The 23,577-nt window shown below is 33.4% G+C and overlaps 1 protein-coding gene across 1 annotated transcript in view; it reads left to right on the forward strand.

Moving 5' to 3' along the window:
* Positions 1-23,577, forward strand: part of LOC149778546 (uncharacterized) — a 52,930-nt gene that overhangs the window by 20,989 nt on the left and 8,364 nt on the right. Inside the window, exons 5-8 of the mRNA XM_089939448.1 lie at positions 10,506-10,570; positions 15,610-15,870; positions 16,900-17,030; positions 22,662-22,692. Of these exons, the coding sequence (XP_089795574.1) occupies positions 10,516-10,570; positions 15,610-15,870; positions 16,900-17,030; positions 22,662-22,692 (478 nt within the window). The 5' untranslated portion in view covers positions 10,506-10,515. The remainder of the gene's footprint in view (positions 1-10,505; positions 10,571-15,609; positions 15,871-16,899; positions 17,031-22,661; positions 22,693-23,577) is intronic.

Raw genomic sequence — 23,577 nt, forward strand, 5'->3', positions numbered from 1 at the left:
AAGGGGCGTATCTGACGAGTATTACACCCTTATCTCTAATGTAGGTCACCGTGACGCATATTTCACGAATTACTGACATTGGTTAAATTTTTTCTTCTGGTATATTTCGCAAGCTCTGGGTCTTCAAGAATCAAGCAAACATTATGATTGTTTATATCTCTTGTACCCATTATGCAAACTTGTTAGACCATGATTCATGAACTTGGTGATGGGATGCATCTTGATGAGTGCTACACCATTATCTCTAACGTTCTTCATGTGACTATTTTGCATGCTTCAACGAATTGGGTTTAGTCTCATGTAGTGTTCATTCCGAAATTATCAAACTTTACGACTGTACGCATGTATTGTACCATACGCTTTCGACAAAGAAAGTTAATGTGTCCTACATTACACATTTTACAGCCTACTGTTAAGTTTTTGCCTTTAGCTTGTGCCCACATTGGAATTTTGTATCTACTCTAAACTGTTAGACCTGGAATTATGAAACTTTACGAGAAAGCTTCTTGATTAGTACAACAGCTTCATCTTAAAACGTGTCATTGTGACTCATATTTGAAGCTACTGAATTCGGTTTATTTGTTGTTTTTACTTTTCACGTTTTAATCATTATACAAGAAGATTGCATACATCTCTCTTTGTACTACACCCACAATAAAAAAAAAGTCGCTGTGACCTATATTTCACATTTGACAGGCTTAGGTTAAGGTTTTGCAATTAACTTTTATCAGCGTTGGTTTATTGTATGTTTTACGAACACACTTTCCTATCTAAAATCATAAAAGACGAGGTTACATTATGATGAGCAATACTCTCTGATTTTGGCAGTAGTTTATTGTGGCCCATATTTTATGCTCTGCAGACTTGGATTGAATTGTATTTCATGTTTATTTTTGAGGGGCTATTCGTGCTAGACGTATGAAATTGATGATGATTTTCATTTCTGTTGCTACCTCACTCATACAAGAAAAGAAGTTCATCTTTGATGTCTTGCTATCTTTTGCTATGGTTTTGCATTTATCTCATGATCACAAGAGGTTTTGGTATGTTATATGCATTCTACCCTACCTAGAATGATGAAACTTGGCAAGTGGATGCATCTTGCAAACTTCTTCGTCCGTTTTAGCAAAATAAATGTGTTTATATTTTTAAGAGACTCTGCTGAAATTTTGTCTTTAAGGATCATTTATGTTCCAGTTGTGGAAATTGATTATTGAATGCAACTTAGTTACTTCTGCATCTAAATGCTTTAATTACATGGGGCAAGTGATTGTGTTTATTATCGCATATATTCATTCATGCTTGACCTTTATACATCCTAGCCTACTGAGAAGTAATTTCTGACCAGTCCAGATCGAAGTCGGAGTAAAAATGTCGATTCAACAGTAAACTTTCCGTATTAATGACTGTACATTGTATATTGTAATAGGTTACCGTCGGCAGTTTAACTATACGTTGCGCAATTTAATAAATATAGGAACTGGATGAATGGATTACATTCATCTAAGGAAATGCCGCTTTTATGCTTGGACGAAGTTAATATATTATCAGATTTATTTTAAGAACAATGGTCGAAGTAAATAATTCAAAACAACATTAATTGGTGTTGATCAACTCATACATATCTATACCTGGATATACGACAATAAAATGTTCTTTTTATTGTTTAAAGTCTTTTAAGGCAAGTAATAGTTCCATAGGTACGTATGTAGGTAGCTGGGTGGTTGATAGGCAGGCAGATAGGTAGGTGGCTTTATAGTAAGCCAGCACAATACTGGTTGTATCATACCGTTTAAAATTTAAATTTTAATGTTTGAAGAGATCAAGTGTACAAGTAAATGCTTACAAGTAAATCTTAGCTAGAAAAGGGACCAATATTGCTTTATTCTGATTTTGTTCAGCATGATAATGTTTACAATGGTTACTGGATACTGTGGGATTTTATGTAGATGCGTTTTCTAATGGTTTATTATACCCTAGTTTACGTTCAGCGCAATGCGGTAGCAGTGTTTGGTGTTTCTGGTTTTGTTCGCAGGCAGAATGAAAATTACTAGGTAAGCAGGTATTCCTTTGTTTGTAGTCACCATAAACACTAAACAAAACAAACTATCTGTGGAACACTGGCAAAGACCCACCTGGTCATGAATAATAACCATCAGTTTAATTTTGTCCGTGAAAGCGGATATCTTTTGGAGTTTTAAAACACGCAAACTATATCCGTTTCGATAAATTCTTCGACCGGCCTAGTTCTCTGCGTATTGAATTTTAACAATATAATATTGTTTTTCTTTATGTATACAGTGTTATGTACATTTAATTTGTATTGTCTGCTGGCTTTTCTTCTCCATTATTACATGCTATGTATATTTTGTAATTTGTCCTTGACCTTGGTCCAAAATCGACTTCATGGTGTATCTGACCAGTGACATTTATTTTGTAAGCAGGATAATACATAGCTAATATTTCTCTGTGAGCATAGATTAAATATCAAGATCAATATTAACAGTAAACACGTTTTATTCTTGATTCGAACTTGGAAACTTCTAGAATGGAAAATTCCATTATAATGGTAATTGTGACCTAGGCCAAGTATACAATCTTGTTTACTTGAAAAATTATTATTTCCTATTTTAGTATCTCAAGTGGAATCTGTCTTATTGTTGTGTTTAGTTGTTTTTTTCTTCTTCTGTAAATCTTAGCTAGAAAAGGGACCAATATTGCTTTATTCTGATTTTGTTCAGCATGATAATGTTTACAATGGTTACTGGATACTGTGGGATTTTATGTAGATGCGTTTTCTAATGGTTTATTATACCCTAGTTTACGTTCAGCGCAATGCGGTAGCAGTGTTTGGTGTTTCTGGTTTTGTTCGCAGGCAGAATGAAAATTACTAGGTAAGCAGGTATTCCTTTGTTTGTAGTCACCATAAACACTAAAGAAAACAAACTATCTGTGGAACACTGGCAAAGACCCACCTGGTCATGAATAATAACCATCAGTTTAATTTTGTCCGTGAAAGCGGATATCTTTTGGAGTTTTAAAACACGCAAACTATATCCGTTTCGATAAATTCTTCGACCGGCCTAGTTCTCTGCGTATTGAATTTTAACAATATAATATTGTTTTTCTTTATGTATACAGTGTTATGTACATTTAATTTGTATTGTCTGCTGGCTTTTCTTCTCCATTATTACATGCTATGTATATTTTGTAATTTGTCCTTGACCTTGGTCCAGAATCGACTTCATGGTGTATCTGACCAGTGACATTTATTTTGTAAGCAGGATAATACATAGCTAATATTTCTCTGTGAGCATAGATTAAATATCAAGATCAATATTAACAGTAAACACGTTTTATTCTTGATTCGAACTTGGAAACTTCTAGAATGGAAAATTCCATTATAATGGTAATTGTGACCTAGGCCAAGTATACAATCTTGTTTACTTGAAAAATTATTATTTCCTATTTTAGTATCTCAAGTGGAATCTGTCTTATTGTTGTGTTTAGTTGTTTTTTTCTTCTTCTCATTTGGGTGGATTTATTTATTCAGATTATTTTTCAACGGAATTACAAAGTGCTTAATATTATTCTTAAACTGAAACATTAATTTGGAATTATTATGAATTCAGACAAGGACATCTTCGATTATATTATTGTAATACATCAAAATATTGCTGGCACATCGCCACACTCCAGACATCGCACATTATTCCATTCATGACGAAAGGCACACCAACATATTCAGCATTGGAACTTATTTCGAACACCACTGTAATTTAATAGAACTTTATTCATTAGGAGTTGTGATATAATTTTAGGACTATTTGGGATTTAATTCACAATACTTTAAGTTCTTTTGAAATTTTCACTTTGTATTATAGGAAATTAAATTATTTGTAGAATTAAAAAATAATTTGGTTTTCGCTCTTTTATGTTACCTTTTTTAAAAACCAAAGAGTCATAACAACTGCTATCTGAATTGAATTTAACTTTTGAACATTGTTTCAGATATTCAACATCAATACTTTCATTTTTGTCACAATTTAAAGTCATTGTCTATAACTTGTATGAAACACTCTAATGTAAATGTTTTATTTTACTAGTGCTAGCTTTAGACAATACATCTTCAAGGAACTTACAAAAGTGTTCCACGTGTCAGTATAAACTATTCCGAACTACCCATGTGGAAATCATTAGCATTAGTGAATGTTGTTTTCAGATTAACCCAGTGTAAAGGTTTCACTTTAATGTCAAATTTGCTACTGTAGGTATGTGAAAAATACTTTTAAAAATGCTTTTCATTTTTACAGATTTACTTTAGTGTAAAAGATTTGTGTTACTGGCAAATCTCCACGAGTTGGCATACAGGTTTAATGGTCACAGTGCTTCACATATACTAGTTTTAGAAAGAGTGTAACAGTTTAACTTCTGACAAAATCCAGCTGTAAGCATGGTAACTACATTACGCTTGGTCAGGGTTTGGCTTGCATCAAGGCGAGATATGGTAACATTTACTAAATTTTTATGCTTTGGGACTGTGTTACATATACATATCTTCTGCATCAGGCATGTACAATCATGCAGTGGTGAGTTTGTTTGACCGTCTTATAATTTTTATTTACTACAAAAATACGAGAAGGTCCATTTCTTTTTATTACACAATATATGTATATTTTCATTTTACACTTAATAAATACATTTTGCAACATGGCTGTTTCTTCAGTTTCGACAACTGTTTATACTGGAAAATCTAATTGGCTTGAATCAAGGGGTCAAAAAATAGGACACTGTTTGGTTGATTATTCTTTGGTTAGATCTTTTCAGCCTTTGTGATTCAGAAACCACTAATCTAACTCACCTCATATGTAGAATATGACCACCACAGTTTTGCCCTTTTTTCGTTTTAGAACCCTTGTCCGTGGGTGAGGAGTAAGGATTCTGAATCACTTTTTAACCAATTATATGGAATACTTTTTTCAAGAGCTATTCACTTTGCAATTGGAATATATTATAATTTACATTCCTTTCTATATGGCCGCTCCTGCCAATGTTAGTACTGCCAAGTGGTTGGGCTGTTATGTCAATAGGACACTTTCTGGTGAAATATTATTTTAGTACTTTGAAATTACTAAGCCTTTAATCAAAGATTCATATTCGGAATAATATGATATTAACACATTTTGCCATATCACATTCTGGATATACAGAGAGAGAGAGAGAGAGAGAGAGTACAGTTTCACAACGAAAAAAAAAAATAAATACCAAGCTGTCTATGGTCATTGCATAAAGGACATCTGGCCTCCAGTTTCACGTTCTGAATGAGAGTTCTTCAAAATGTGATTTAGTGGACTCTCACGTTTCATGCAGTAACAGCAAAAAGATGGCGCCTGCATGTGACAGATTTTACATTATAACCTCTTTATCACTCTCTGCGAGTATGGGTTCGTACCAATGTGTGTTTGTGCATGTATTTTGAAATATGGAAAAGCAAAAACACCATGCCCAATTGTAATGTATTTTCTCCAGTATACTTTGTGACAATTACAGACATGATTATATGAGTACTTCTTGTGTAGATTGCTAAACTCATTTAGCATTTGTTTTTGGCCAAACTTTTTGCATGACTGTACATGTTCAATGTTTTTTGATGGACGAAACGAAACATATGTGCCCAATGTCTGTGATTTATAGAGAAATTTGCATGAGTTTCCGCTGAGCAGTTTGGTGAATTAATCAAATCAGTAGGGCTCTTTCATCAGTAAAAAAAAGAGTAAAATGGAGCGTTGGAGTGGAGTCTGGAGTGAACAATAAATCTGGAGTAGAGACTGACGTCTGAGGTGTATTAATCGGGACAAAATTACAGTGTTTTTGTTTGTGTTCATTTACATAGATTTATGTCATCATAACATTGTTACTGCAGACCAAAATCCCAGCAATCGGTGACAATATGAAAAGTAGAGTCAGGTGTTTGAAATTACCAAAACATTGAAGTAGATTCCATAAATATTTTGAATGCATTAACTAATTCTGAGAGTATTATAACATTAATGCTAGTTTGATATTGTACAATTATTTGACTTCTGTTGGATGGTATTCATCCGAACTGACAGGCTCCACCTCTAAATATCATTGATTCTGCTTCATGGCTGACAGTGTTTGTTTTTACTGTATTTAGTCTTGGTATCAGATAGTGGGAATTCCACTCGTGTCAAATTTAACTGCTTTTAGACTCCCAGCTGTCTATCCTTAAAGCCCCTATTTGAGTGCCCTGTGTATGCAAGCTAGCCTTTAAATTTGGGATTTCTATACCGTATTTGTTATTTTCTAGACTGTACGTCTATATTTTGTACCAAATGAGACACTGTGGCTGTTGTTGTAATATATTTGATTGACAATACCTCCAAAGAAGTTGTTTGAACAGTTGTGTAACTTTTTCGCAAGAAGATTTAGTCTCAGCTCTCTGACTCACAATATGTAATACAATCAAGAATTTCAAGATGAAACAATGGTATTAATATAATATTACTTGTATTCAGCATTTACCACCATAAATAGCTCATGATATATACACCTTCTATTTAGAGCTTCTTTTTGATAAACTGATATATATATATATATATATATATATATATATATATATATATATATATATATATATATATCTGTGTGTGTGTGTGTGTGTGTGTGTCTGAAATTGTAGAAATATAAATAGCTTCATATCATGGTAGCTTCTAACTTTTCAGTAATGACTTAAATTAAGATCAATCAATAACAGCGCTCTCTCCAGAAGTCTAATCCTGTCAGTTTCATGCACCTCCACATCAAGAAAACCAGTGTACATGCTGTTTTGTTTATCATATGTTGGTCATTTAGTAGCTAAATAGGGACAAAAGAAAAGATATTCCAAAGATTCTATTCAAGTCAGATGTGCACATTTCAGTTAGTCACCTGGACACACTGCTGTTTATATCTTTGGGTTTTTATAATTAATAAACATATCAGGAGAATAGACAATACCATAAATAATATATTTACTAGTTGTTGGAGGGTTGACATAATAAATTTAGAACTTAGAACATTACGTCCAGGCTTTATTAACAATATATATGTATATATGGTATAGGTGATAAAAGGTGTCACAACTTATCTCAACAACATTAAATCCACACTTGATTGACAACTTTCATCTCATCATTGGCAACATAAATGATGTCATTTCTGATTGTATGTAATATAAATGATGTCTGGTGTTTTGTGTGAATTTTACAGACATTATAAATGCTAATTTGTAATATTGCATTCATCCTAACCCAGCAAGGAAAGAATCGAGTACAACTGTTAGAAAATGGCAAATGTGTAAAAAGCTAGTACTGTGTCCTGTAAAAAGTTACAACTAGCCTTGGCCACAAGAGAAATGTTTATTTCATAACCTAAGTTCTTCAAATTCATTGGTGGTACCTTATTACCCAACTGGTGGAAATAAATGTTAAGATTAACACTACTTTGTGACTCGTTGACTAGGAAATGATAACAGAGTCGTAATCAGTTTGTTTTCTTACCTTTGTAACACTCCAGATCTAGCCTCACATTTACCATTTTCTAACAGTTCTACTGGTATGTTTCTTTGCTGAGTTTTAATCTTAGGACAGGCCCTAAGAGCTTAGATAGTTTCTGTGTATTAGTAATAGGACACCCAGGTTGAATGACAATCTGCTATTAACATGACTGATGGCATGACAGATTCGTCCTGGCTGGTATTAACTACTATATACCTTCAGTAATGCGTCCAGTTAGTAACCACATAATTTGATGTCTGATGAACACACAATTGATGCAGATGCGTATGACTTAATAATGAGTGTCGTTTTTATGTATATAAATCTACTTAAACAGGCCTTGTTACTTCATGTATCAGCTGAAACAATTTCAAATTATGCAAAGTGTTCCTTCATATATAACAGTACACAAATCCTAGTACAATATTCAACTGGCATTGAAGTGTTATATCTGACTTTGAAAATTCATTGAAGTATTCAAAATATTCATGGAATCTACTTCAGTGTTTTGGTAATTTCTTACACTTATCGTATTGTCACTGATTGTTCATTTGCCATTGGTGGAATACAGCAAAGATGACATTGAAGATAGTCTTGGCTGATGTATTAGCAGTGGCGTCGCTAGGGGGGTGCGGGGGGTGCGGACCGCACCGGGTGACACCATCTCAGAGGGGTGACACCAAAATGAAAAATTGCAAATTTTACAGAGCACACACTGCTCGGTCTAGTCGGATTTCGTAAGCGGATAACCGATCATAGTTAAATACATGACTAGCAGGCACAGCAGTGGCGTCGCTAGGGGGATGCGGGGGGGGGGGGGGGGGGGGCGAGTGCGGACTGCACCGGGTGACACCATCAGAGGGGGTGACACCAAAATGACATTACTAAGGATTCTGTATGGTCTGTTACGGAAGGAGGACCATGCGGGTGACACCATGAGCTACCGCACTGGGTGACACCAACCCGAGTGACGCCACTGTGTATTAGATATACGTTCACAACAAATACTGTGAAGAATCATTGCTAAAATCCTACCTGTGATGGGTATTTCATTCTGTCCTTTTGATCTTTTGTTGGGATTTCGGGCCACTGTGACAGCATTAAAATCACACAGACATAACACATGGAAATAACAACAAACAAACACTGTAATTCCATCTAGATATAAGCATCAGCAACCAAACTCCAGACTCCAGAGTCCACGCAATAACCAACTCTAACACTCCACTTTACATTTTACACTATTCACACATTTTGTTGAAATCAGTTGAAGGGAAATTAAGCCCTAATATGTTATGAAATGCAAAAGCTAAATCTATTTTCAGCCATAGCGACAATACTAGTAACCGAAACACTCACAATAAAAAGTCAAATTAGGTTCTTTCTTGGGCAGAGGAAAACACATGTAAATTTCATACAGGTAAGTTGTGTCAAGTTATTGTCCACCAATGAAACTCGAAGGTCAAAACTCTTTCTTTTAGTAACAAATAATGACTTTGACCTTAGAGCAACTGGTTCCCAAATCGACAAGGTTATTCTTCATAAAATCATGCAACATGTCACTGAGCTTTCTGTGTAAAACTTAAGTCTAGAAATGAAATGCAGGAAAAATACCAAATAAAAAATAACAGTTTGATCACTGCCTGGAAGCTACTGTCCCACAAATCAATATCATTCTTGTCTGGGGTTACAAAAAACAAATATAGTAATATAATTACATTCTTTTAATATAGTTCATAATCTAGGAAATAGATGCATGAGCAAACACTAGTTTCAGCAAGACTGACCTTGGCTGCCTTAAAGCTACTCTAAAAGATTTTTTCCATAGGCAAAGTTGAACTTGTGTACCAAGCTGGATTGAAGTCTATTCACTTGAACTTTAGTTGTTGTCCAGAAATGCAATACCGAGTCAGCCTTTGTTTTAACTAGGTGTCCTTGGCCATTGGGATGTTGTTGTTGTTATTGAGTTACTGATTTAAAGGTCAACATGATGTTTGTATGGGATAAGGACAGCACATTTACTAAGTTCCCTTAAAATCTGTTTCTTCTTTTAACTTCGTTATCATTTGGAAATAAAACGCGCATCAAAATCTTCTTTTGCAAAAGTTACCTGGCTCTTAAATCAATTGTATTGATTTTTTCATTTAAGAGCAATTCATGAACCAAAGTTGATTGAAATAGATTTTCTCTCGCTTATTTTCCTGTTCAGAAATCTAATTTTTGAAGCAGTAACTTTTCTTTGGATCTTCTGCCCCAAATATCAAAGAACATCCTCCTTGGGTATAGGGGAACCTGTATACTTGGTTAATTGGAGATCTGTTCATTAGAAATTAAGTTTAAGTAATTGTTGGACATTACTTTAATTGAATCATCATGCTATTTCATATATAATTGCATTATCGTACCAAGTATGTACACCCACCCACAATGTATATGAACAAACACACTTATTCATGAGACCGTGCACAAATTTCACTGTATGAATTATAAGTAGATTAAATTATGCATTTTATAGTACTTTTCCATTAAGAATTATACAGGTAATATCCGTTATAACGCGATTCGTTATATTACGATTCCGCTTATAATGCAATGGCTGTATGACTCTCATTATATTTGTTAACGAAGTATATTTTATGTCTGATGAAACCTGGCGAACAAAACAAATGATATATGATCAAGAGGTTAGTTAAAACTGATGACATTGAAATTACAATGCACATTTTCTATGGAGAAGTTTTTCGAAATTTTTGTAACGCGATCCCACTTATATCGTGATGTTTTTCTTTGTACCAGAGCATCGCATTATAACGGGTTTTACATGTCTCATTTATATTCTGAATTGGTTTTGCATGAAATAAGTGGCTATGTAGCATGGACTTAACAAGTTGTAACATCTCATAATGTCTTGTAAAATAATACTTGATGCTGTTCTTTATATTCCAGTTCTAGAAGAATGAAATTGCTCATATTTCTTGGTTTTGTCCTTTTCGTGCAAGAACTGCAGGCAGGTGAGTTGTCTGTTACACTTGTACCTTATTGATACAGCTAAAATGAGTTGAATTATGAACATGTCCTAATAGTTCTGCATAAGAAGTCAACTTAATGACTTTTTGATCAATCAGTTTACTTTGCTTTAAAGAGTCTTTGCCTGGTGTCTCACAATGCTTACTATTTTTAACTCCATTCAATATTTATATCAGTTGCAGGAACAAAGTGTATTTTGTGTTATATGTTTTTTTCTTCTTTTGGCAATTCAAAATGTACTGCAAAAAGTCAGGAATATGCAATTATCATACAGTAGCCAGTGTGTGGCAACTAGTGTGGAACTTCTCTGTGTAGCTTTAGACTGGGAAGTGTGAGTCCCGTAATAATCACTGTTTCTGTCTGTAAATCAGATTGTTTGAGCTCTGTCTGTTTGTCCATGTATCTATGATGTATTTATATATTTGCATTTATGGCCTTTTAGCACAATAGTGGCTACATTGGTGCAATTATGATTGAGACAGAAAAATGTCAATGTGAAGAATTGCAAACAATGTTAGAAAGTTGAATCCTTTCAGATACATGTAAACATAAAGTACAAAAAGATAAAATACAGCAGTCGAATTGTTAAAATTCTGTAATAGGTATATAAAAAATAAAGGTTAAGGTAATACATTCCTTAAAATATATAGTCAAAATGTGGTATATAAACTGAATTCCCTCAGAAAGTTAACATTTTCTATGGTGTTACATCATCATACAGTTTCTTCATTACATCACTTCCACATGGTGGAAGTTAATACACTCAAGATATTACTCTTTTTATTGAATTTATTCTAGATATGTAGAAGACATTTTGAGTTTGCTAAAATCAAATATTATTATGTGGATGGGGATGTATTGGTATGCCAGAAGATGGAACAAAGTTTGGTATTTGGGACTAAAGAATATATGATATGCAGGATTAAATGGATTAGAGGAAAGTTTGATAGTGTACTGAAGAGTCAGTTTTCTTTGATAAAGTGATTGCTTAATTCAGACTTAATGTGGTATTTTATTCAGTATAGAGACTTTCTGTAGGGAAGTTCTAAATGAAGCAAAACAAAGTATATGTCCCAGATTGTTTATTGGATCAAGTACCTGGCATCATGATTTTAAGGCTAATCTGTACACCATCTAGCCATATTCAGGTTTAGATGTATGTACAGTAACTGATTACGTACAACCAGAGCAAAGTCTTTCCAAGCTGTGTTTGACATGACTTATCTTAAAGCCAGGGTTTGTTATTAATAATCCTCCTAAACTACAATTAAAGATTATAATGGAACTTGAAACATGCATTCATCCCTGGTTGGTTTTAAAAGATGTGGTGCTGCTTGGATATCCAGTATGGCCACAACAATGGACATCTTGAAAATCTTGTTATTGATACTCTTCCTGAATGGTGCCAATCTGACATTTAATATGGCCACCATACAGACATTTTGAAAATCATGTTATCAGTAATCCTCTGAATGGAAAGTCATATTGTCATGAGGTTTTCAACAGCAGACATCTTATTTTCTCTGGTTGGTCCTAAATGAAAATTGTACCAGCTCCTTCTGAATGGAAAGTCATATTGTCATGAGGTTTTAATCTTGTTGGATCCTAAATGAACATGGTTCTGCTTGGATATACAATATTGCTACTGATCCAGAAAGGATGGTCATATCAACATGTGGTTATCTCCGGAAGACTTCCTATCATAACTAGTTGGTCCTAAATATAAATGGCGCTGATTTGATATCCATTATAGCCATCTTGAAAATCATGTTATCTACTTCTTCTCAGCAGAAAGAGATAACACCATGGGGTCTAAAAAGTGATTCTTTATAATATCTAGCTGGTTCAACATTAACATTATTTTGATTAACCTCCAATATGGCTCCAATGGTAGCCACTTTGGCAACATTGTTCTTGCTACTCCATCTTGATTGATGGTCATATTGGCATTGAGGTTTCACTCAGATGATTACTTATGCTATTTAATTGGTTGAAAATGGAGCTGATCTTATCCAGGATGGATTTCACACCATCAAAATTGAAAATCTTGTTGTTGCTAATAATATAACACATGGTTTTAAATTGCAACAGTTATATAAAGAAGAAATGGCCTTATCTTGAATTCCTAGAAATTCTTTTTGGACAGTAGAGCTTCAGTCTCTTCAAGGGACTATTGTTGTCTTAGACATCCTATTACTAATTGGAAGAGGGAATATTCATCTTTGAACTGTGACTAGTGCCAGTATGAGAGAGAGCAGTTCAGTAGTAGCAGGTACATATTACATAATTAGATTTTTGTTACCCACAAGAAACTCCATATCACTGCACCTCTTTAAGTGATGGTTGTATCAAGATGGCATTTTCATTCAAACACTTCTAACAATATGTAATTGGATTTGAATGATGATGGCAACATGGTGTTCCAAAATTTGGGAACTCATAACAGCTGCTTGTCATAAATGGATGGCCATACTGAGATTTAAAAACGGCTGCCTTGACTGACATCCTAAACATTATTATATTGCTGCTTTTCCTGATTGGATGGTCTTGTCATAAAATGGGGATTTCAATAAAACACTATAACAGCAATTCTATAGCTGCATGGTTCTTAATGGTGACATAGTGTTCATCTCAAAAACTGTTATTACTGCTACTCTTAAATAGTGCATTGACATGGGTTTTTCACTGCAACAGATTACAGTATTTACATTGTGAGTGAAAATTGGAGCAAATCTGACCACAACACACACTTTTGTAAAGGAGCTTCTAAAACAAGACCTATTTGGTAAAAAAAAAATGTCATTGCTCACATTTTTGTGCTCCGCTGAACGGATGATCCACAGCTTTACTTATACAAATGAATTTTGACTAGACTTGATATAGTTGCATTACAGTGAACCAGTTGATAGTCAGCACTCTGACATTTAATTTAAAGCCAACAGTCATGGTTCTGGTTTTTAGCAAACTTAGATTTTGAGCTTGATAACACAAACAAGTAATAAATGGAATTTAATCATACTAAGCTTTTGTGGACACTTGTGATGAATAATCTGAATGCATGCTTCCTCAAAACCACTCTTTTGGGCATTTTAAATTAAAGGCCTTGAAATCTTTGAAAATTGACATTTTAGTTTTAATATCATGGAAAAGTCCCCGAAAATCCCTGAAATCATTAACTGATTGCTCTAAAATTGTTTTGGATTATTGCTTGTTATAAAGTTCCAGGAATATCATCATGATTAGCTAATTGATGATCTTGTTCTGATATCGAGTGTTTCAGCTTTTTTTTTGTTTAATGTTATAATACTGAGTTTTGTGTTTCATTACGATAAGGGTTATAGATAAAGGAAGATACCACAGTTATTCTAATAGAAGATCTCCTTCTTACCAATGCACCACACCCCTTCTTCCACAAAAAAGATCACCCCCACCCCCCTTGAAAATTGCTCTGCCCCTGGGGTGTCTATTAGAATAACTATGGTAACTCAATTTCATGGTTGAGGTTCAACCTTATGGAGTTGGTTTCCTTGCTAATTATGTGTATTTTTTTTGAGTTCCTTAGTATGAAAAATGACAACAATCAGAATGTAAAATAAATATAACGAAGCACAGTTTGGACTATCTTTGCATTTCTCAGATTTATCCATTAGCAACTTCAGCTTCATATGTCATTTTTTTATTCATTTTATGATTTTCAGAACGTTTTGTCCTAGCTATAACGATTGTATCTGTTTATATTTGACTCATACTTGGGAATATATATTAATTGGTATGTAAGTTGAATATATATATTTATTTTTTCCTCAGGCCAAAGATATGATAGTTTGTGTCTGTTAACATTTGGTAGCAATCAAGGATTTTCATTCTGACACGTTTCTATGACATGTGATAGTCATTTAACTGAAGTGCAAACATAATATCTTGATTTTCTGATCTTTTGTTATAGTTATAAGAAAAAATATTTATTTCTTTTGTTACCTTCCTTCATGAGACATATATAAAGGTTTATTAACTGTTTAAATTTCTGGATGAGATGTTATAATGCTGACTATTGTCATATGAAGAAAGTGTTAAAGGTAAAGGGAGATAATTCAATTTCATGGTCGTCATTGAACCTTACTGAGTTGGTCCCTTCCTAATTTTGTGTCTGGTTTATATTCATTAGGGATAATGCTTTAGTAGGAAAAATTGCTGCAACAAGAATGTAGGGAAAAATAAAATAGACTGATAAAACATTGACAACGACTCTGCCAGCAAGTAAATTCCCTGCATTAATATTGCTTGTCATTGTCTTCACTCTTCACTTTTCACTGTCCATAGATCAGGACTGCTCTGGTGGCATACTGGTTAGAGCATCTGTCTAGGATGCAGGAAGTCGTGGGATTGAACCCTGACCAAGTCACACCAAATACTTATAAAATTGGTACTCATAGCTGCCTCGCTAGGCACTCAGCATTAAGAGGTTAGTGTTAGGACTGGTTGGCCTGGTGTCAGGATAATGTGATTGGGTGGGACATCATGCTACATACATGTCTGAGATTTGATGCCACAGTGCTAGAAATCAATATAAACTGCCACACCACATACATCATAGCGATATGACTGAAAAATTGTTAGAGCTGCATTAAAAGTCCAACACAAACACACGCACTGTCCATATATCACACATCCAAGTATTGTTGTATAGAATTGCAAATAGTTGCTGTCATTGTTAGATCAGCAGTTTAAATCTTTTCCACTATGGTAATTTAAATGGGTTACTCTTAGTATTCTTGTTAACTATTTGATTACAAATATGGTGGGAAAAATGTGAGCTCACAGACTTGCTGGACTTTTATGCAAGAGTGACCCTTTCGCGATCGTTAATTATTATGGAAGCATATGCATTGTTAAATTACATGTACAGTTAAAAACACATTTGATTTTGCCATTAAAATATGTCAATATATATATATATATATATATATATATATATATATATATATATATATATATATATATAGATATATATATATACTTTCAGAGACACAAACAGATCCTGTATGCAAGGGTACAGATACAGTTCTGTTTCAAGATGAACATTTACCTGCTACATTGTATCAAAATAACACTCTATTATGCTTATGGAATTCAACAGGAAGTAGAAGTAAAAACTGTGAGAAAAGAGTGATAAGGGATGAAATGTTTAACATAAGACTGTACAATCTAAGTATAGATGATAATGGAATATATACCTTGATCTCTATGGATAAAACTGTTGGGAATAAGACCCTGCTCGTGTCAGGTAAGTGGCATCTACGTGCTATGGTGCATACAAGTATAGCAGAATCTCTTTGGACAAACATTCCTTGACGTGATAAAATAGGATTATTGTGATCAGTAGATTGTTATACTCCATGACATACTAGTAATTGTGAATGGAAGTTATACTTAAATCAATAAGAAAATGAGCATTTTGTGAAATTTAGCAAACAATAGAACCTTTATCAACTTTCAGATATGGAAATTATTTTTTGTTGATGATATTTGATTGGCCATCATTCTTCTGTATGAAATTAAGTCCCTTTAACAATTTTGACAACAGTGTAAAAATAATTCGGTGTAAGCCAGCACTCGGTTAGACTTATATTTGTGATCATATATGGTAAAATAGTTTAAAAAATTTCAGAATGATAATTTATTGTAACCTATTTGGATATCTTAAACCTACAGTTCTATCAAATCACTGATATCGTTTACAATCAGCAAATAAATCAAACTGAAATTGAGATGAAAAGGGGGTGGGGTTATACTGAAGAGTGAATTTAATTTTTGATGATTAATTTTGTCATAGCCACCTGCTTTATGAGTAGGAATGTTTTGCATTGCATGTAAAATATATGTAATATTAAAAAAAAAGGGTAATTTGATCTGTTGTACTTTGCCACACTGGAAGACTAAATGCATCAAATCCTCTGTAGAAATTTTTGAATATATTGATGTACTTGGGATGGGTTTCACTTTAAATAATTGATGAAAATGAATTTCACTTAAATTAAAGATAATCAGAAATTGAAATTGGAATATGTAACATTTCTGTCAAACAAATAAGCATTTCTGGAGAATGCATAATAATTATTATTTGATACTCGGTTAACTGCCTGTCCTAGGATGGGAATTAAAAATGTTAAACAAATTGGGATGAGCAGCTTCAAAAGAAAGTTTGAAGAGAAAAATATAAGCATTATAAACAGAAAGAAAGACAAATGTTGGTGTTTATATATAAGATGACTGTTATTTTAATGTATTGATTGCTTGATTATTTCTGTTTAAGATGAATGCAATGTACCAGTAATTAGAACAGAAGAAAATGGAATTTGTTGGATATGCATGATCTTGCTTGTGTCATTATGTGTCCTATTATTGGTTGGAGTGTTAATTATTTGCTGTCGGAAATTACGAAAGGTGAGTACATTAGTGTATGCTAGCTTTCAAATGGCTGCTTAAATAATGCAAATGACTTGGTAATGTATGTAGGAATTAAAGTAGGAAAGTATATCCCATTACCATTGAGTTAACAATTGTTTGAATAATGGGATCATTTTTAAATCAGTAGGGGCCCATCAGTGGATAAGTGATCTAAAGCACCAACTGTAATGGATCAGTGTCGCTTCACCTCTGTCTGTGTCGGTTTAGTCTCGGGCTTGGTCATTGTGGGTAAGTATGCCAGTAGCTTCCTGTGGGTTGGTGGTTGGTGGTTGAACTGGCTAACCATGTATATTCTACTGTGTGCTAAAATGGCATTAAACCCACAACAACAGCATCAAACCACTAAACATATACTGGTACCTATCTAACTGTTTTTCTGTCTGCCTATCTCATTTCATTAAATAACATCTCTTAAAACAAGTTTAAATGGAACCAGGTGTCTTACTTGCCTGTCATTGTTGATATATTCCATGCATGTGTCTGACTTGTAAAACTGTAAAACAAAAATGAATGGAGAAATTTAAATTGTTGATGATGTCATCAATGACACTGTTGCCGCTGCTTTCACCACTTGAAAACTGTTACCTGTTTCTTTTTATGCGAATGCATGTGAGACCATAACACATATCCAGGATAAAAATCACAATGGCCTTTCTCATATTTTAGTAGGTAAATAATGACTGAGCTGGACCACTAGGCATGCTAATGATACTACGTTTATTTGGTAATAAAATGATGTACATATTATTTCAAATTACAATTTTCTTATTATTTACTTACTCAGTACATCTTTAGCTTATGTGTGCTACTGAAACCTTACTATGGCAATAATGTTAGTTGATCACTATCATATTAATGAAATCCAAATGCTACATAAAATGGAAATGATAAAATGCTACAGTCATGGTACTGTAAAATCAACATGCTACAGTTGAGGTACTGAAAAATCAAGCAACATAATTCAATTTGTTTTATGACACAGAAGTAATGGAGTGCAGCAATCTCATGGATTCCGTATGGAATACTTCAGGAATTCGTATGGAAGAGATATGGACTGAAAAACTTTAACCCATAAGGACCTTTTTCCAAATGGAAAGCAGGCATCATGGAAAATACTCTCTGAAGAATTAATAACCTAAACTATCTGATTCAAATAGAAATATTGGTGGGAGTTAGAGTACGCGTATATGTCAGTGTAGCTGATGTTGAAGGATGAATATATACTCATATAAATTTGAAGAAACACATGTATGTCAGTTTTCTTTAATTTATTTCCACAGATGTTGTTGTTGTTGTTCTAGGGTTAAACACCATTTTTCAGCACAAGATAGGCTATACATAGCGGCCAGTATAACTGGTGGTGGAAGAGCCCTGGAAAACCCACGGAAGAACCACCGATCCACGAGAAGCTACTGGCAAACTTTCCCACGTACCCACGCTAGCCGAGCTTGGACTTGAAACCATGCAGACAGAGGTGAGATGGCAGTGATATGCAACGGTGAGTGCTTTAGACCACTCGGCCACTTGGGGCCCATTCCTCAGATGACCAAAACAGTAGAGAAAATATAAATATTATTAGAAAATTAATTTCTGGTAGTACAAGCATAGATGAATCTTTGGACTTAGAAAGTTTTGTGCAAGGTTGATTTTGGGTTTGATCTGATGTTTATTCTGAAAAGTAATTTTGTTGGCTTCCTACTAGAATATGCTCTACAAAACAAATCATACCCTAGTGAAAACATGACTGAAATTTCAGCAAAATCACTGAACATTTCTTGACATTCACTCAAATGTAATTTTTCACTAAAATTATGGCATTTTAGGAGATTTTACCAAAATTTCTTAAAATGTCAGTGAAATTTTGTAATTGTAAAAAAAATTCTAAAAATATAGTGATATTTTGTGATTGTAAGATCTCACCACAGTTTCAATGAAAGTTTTGGTCAAAATATTTGTGAAATCTCACCAAGCTTTTTAGTGAAATGAAAAAGACTTAAGTCATGCCATAATGGATTAGGTTTTGTATGCAAGAAAGAAAATGAGGACAAGAAAAACCTAAATCTTATTTGATAATGTCTGTCAAAATAATCCATTTTAAAAATTATTGTGAATATTTATCATTGATTCCCAATAATGTCCAAGAATCATTAGGCACTTTAATACAAATCTGAAGCAGATTTTTTATGGTCTAGGCAGAAAACGCTTAAAAAACCCGTCTGAAATCCGCTTTAAGTTTGCCTGGAAAATTTTGGATGGGATGGACTATTACCAAATTCCATATGAACTATTTACACATTCCAAATGGACTATTGCCAAATTCCATATGGATTATTCACAAATTCCATATGGATTATTGCCAAATTCCATGTGGGATTTTAATTTTATTCCATATGGACAAGCTACATATCTCATGGACTAATTTGCATATTCCATGAGATTTTCCATATCGAGTATGTGCGGAATATATTATAATTTCCAAATGTATGAGCTGAAATCTATAAGATTGCTTCAGCTATAGAATAGAAATGTCCACATGGATATTTCTGTAAAAGTACGTATGGATACACATCCAATCCATGTGGAAATTTTCGTACGGGTGATAATTTAAACAGTTTTCAGATAGTTAATGTAAATGTTTCAATGAATTCAGTAATGGCAATATTTGTATCAAGAGATAATATATGATTATATGCAGGCTTTGATGGAATACTATTGTAGTCAAAACTAGCTTTGATATAGAATAACATTCAATGGAATACAAATGTTGATTTTTAAAATTTCAAACATCAAATAGATTTCAGAAAAAATATGCAAATTTGCAGTTAGTATTTAATGATAAAAACATGAAATTAAGTTTTATTAGACTGGATATCAATTAGATGTTCAAAACTGTGCAATATGAAAAAAGAATTAAACTACACATTGAAGATAAAAACAAATTTCACCAGGCCAGTCTGCAACATTTCATAAAAACAGATAGAATTCAGGTGAAACGACTGAAGCAACTCATGTTGCCTCAGAATAACTACTTTATAATAAACCTTGGAAACATAAAAATATGACATAAATTTGAAATAATTCACATATTTGAAACATTGCAAAGCATTTGAAAATTGCTGAAAATAAAAGTTCTCATTGTAGATGGATGTCATGTTGGGCCAACATCAGTGACTCAAACAGTTTGGAAAACAGGAATTAATTATGTGGCCATTTATTCTGTGTGAGCTACTCAAGACAAGTATTTTTAAGACACTTTTACTGTGGTCTTGACAGTTGCCACAAATATTTGCTACTTGTGGTTTGAGGAAAATGAGTCAGAATAAAACACACTGAAAGTACAGTTAACTGAATCTACTTAAACATTGAACCAGCAAGGAATAAAATACACTGAAAGTAAAGTTAACTGAATCTACTTAAACACTGAACCAGCAAGCATGAACAAAATTACCATACAGATGGCTCTATGTTTGCCACTTGACAGTAATAAATTTCTTTCTCAAAATAAACTTGAACTGAGAAAGAAACACATCAGAAATGGAGAGACTTTTCTGGTGGCCTTGTGGTTAGAGCATCCACCTTGGATGTGGGAGGTTGTGGGTTTTAACCCCAGTCAATCCGTACAAAAGACTTGTAAATATATGCTAACCCCTCTCTCTCATGAGGACACTAATATGGCAGTGGATGTATTATCTCTAGGAAGACTCCGTATGAGGCCTTATTAATTTAAACTGTTAGAAAATTGTAGAAATCAACATGATTTCCTCTCATCTCAGATTCCATTGGGGTACAGTTTTAATTACTAATTCATTTGGTGACTAATCAGGTTATGGTTATGGCCAGAGGTCATATCCCCAATATAGAACTTTGATATTTCTTCTATAGCAGTGACTCAAATACAGGATGGGGCATTTTTCTACACCCAAAGGGATGGTTCACCATGAAAATGTGGGCAGTCTTTTGATCTCTGAAGAAGGCCATCAGCCTCCCGCTTTGTGGACAAATTTAACAATGAAATTATGGCAACCAATATATTACTTTTTAATGCAGTTTATGGGCATAACAATAATTTTAATTGTGCAATACTATCTGCTGTTAGTACAATATTCTGGACAAAAGGAATTAAGTAAGGCACTGGGCTGGGGTTGTGGTTTCATGTTCTTGACCGATTGGAAGGGGAATTTTCACTTTGAACTAAGTATTATCACCAGATTGTGACACAGTAATAGCAAGTTAACATTACATAATTAAAAGTTAAAATTTTGCTCTGCCCCTCCGAAAGCTACAAGTATGATGCATATTTGTATGTTTGTATTTTGCAGTAGAATGATATATTAATAGCAGTGTATGTGAGAAATTTCTGTCTGTTTGTATTTTATGTACATCACAGTGCTGGTTTTAATTTCCCAGTGTGATATGTCATTGATTGTCATATGTTTATGTTGTAGTAGAATGATGTAGTTTACTACTCTCATACACAATTGAAGTAGAGTGTACATTTTAGATACCTATTTGAAGAGATTACATTTGTTAATTAATTTCCAGTCATAAGCAACATAACACCCCCAAAATATTCTACTATTTTAATTTATTTTGTGTCCCAGGTCTGTAATTACTTACTTATTTTTATTGAGCACCACCGACCATTACTATCATTATGTTTGCAAAATGTGCTTCGTTCAAAATGCCTACACACAAAATTCAACAATGCCACTTGTACAAACCTTTAATAAATGAAGCTGGTTAATATTTTCTTTCCTGTTTTATCATATGATACGTATATCACAAAGATACATTTTTGACTGTAAAAATTTAATAAATGAAGCTGGTTAATATTTTCTTTCCTGTTTTATCATATGATACATATATCACAAAGATACATTTTTGACTGTAAAAATTTAATAAATGAAGCTGGTTAATATTTTCTTTCCTGTTTTATCATATGATACATATATCACAAAGATACATTTTTGACTGTAAAAATTTAATAAATGAAGCTGGTTAATATTTTCTTTCCTGTTTTATCATATGATACGTATATCACAAAGATACATTTTTGACTGTAAAAATTTAATAAATGAAGCTGGTTAATATTTTCTTTCCTGTTTTATCATATGATACGTATATCACAAAGATACATTTTTGACTGTAAAAATTTAATAAATGAAGCTGGTTAATATTTTCTTTCCTGTTTTATCATATGATACATATATCACAAAGATACATTTTTGACTGTAAAAATTTAATAAATGAAGCTGGTTAATATTTTCTTTCCTGTTTTATCATATGATACATATATCACAAAGATACATTTTTGACTGTAAAAATTTTATTGTAAAGGAGGCAGAATAAATGTAATTTCTCTTTCCTGATATAAAATACAGAAATTTCAGTTGAACTTAATTTATTGATACAGCAGATGCTACCGTAGATGTTGGGTGGAGCACATCAATATGTGATATAGCTGATCTGTCTATCCTTCTATGAGTGTGGCAGGCCATTTGTTTGAAGAGTTCTTGAATTTATTTACTATACAATAATACAAGTTTTAGCTTTTTATGTCATTTTGTATGACTATATTTGACCATTTATGCTTTTTTATTATTTCAGAGACAGTATTCTGGCATTGCACATGGTGATGGTAAGTGAACATGTGTGTGTATATGTGTAAGTGCATACAGAGCAGTTTGAATAATAGCATCTGTAACCATAAATGCCCCAACGAATACAAACTAAGCAAAGATGATATAAAAAATTAAAATTTGTTAGTCATCCTGATGAAATTTTGGACAGACAAATATATCTGTGTGCTATTTTCTGTAGAGAACATTTGCATTTAGGACATAGATAAAGAAACCTAAGGCCAATTTATACTGCATAATTGAAGTTAAGTTATACCCCTACGGGAGGAGGTAGCACATTTACCACAGCTGTTCACCACATCTACACAGGCAGACTTAAAGGTTGGATTAAAGTACCCATAAACTTGCTTGCAAATCATGAATGGTTTGTTGCAAATATACTTTGTGTATGTATTTAACTGATCCTACTGTGAATTTAAATATTTATCCTTCAGTATGATACTATGCAGATGAATAAAATAAACTTGTTTATAACATAATTATCGATAATTGCATACAGGTAATGTAATGTCATCTTCAGCTTTCTTGTAAACTACACCACTCTGGTGGCCTTATTGGTTATAATGTTTGCTTTGGATGCAGGAGGTCACATGTTCAAACCTGCCTGAGTCATACCAAAGACTTATTAAAACAATTGTACTAACAGCTGCCTCACTAGTTGCTTAGACTTAAGAGCTTAGTGTTGGTATTTTGTCAGGATGATGGGACTGGGTGGCACATGATGCCACATGTCTGTGGTGTTATGCCCTAGTGCTTAACATCACTATAAACTGACACACTGCAGATATTGTAGCAATATGACTAAAACATTTTTAAAGCTATGTTAAAAATCCAAATCATACACACATACTTGTAAACTAGATTATAGCCCCAAAAGTGCTAAA

This window comes from Sinohyriopsis cumingii, chromosome 17, assembly GCF_028554795.1.
Source record: "Sinohyriopsis cumingii isolate HCF-2022 chromosome 17, ASM2855479v2, whole genome shotgun sequence".
Classification (NCBI taxonomy): Eukaryota; Metazoa; Mollusca; class Bivalvia; order Unionida; family Unionidae; genus Sinohyriopsis; species Sinohyriopsis cumingii.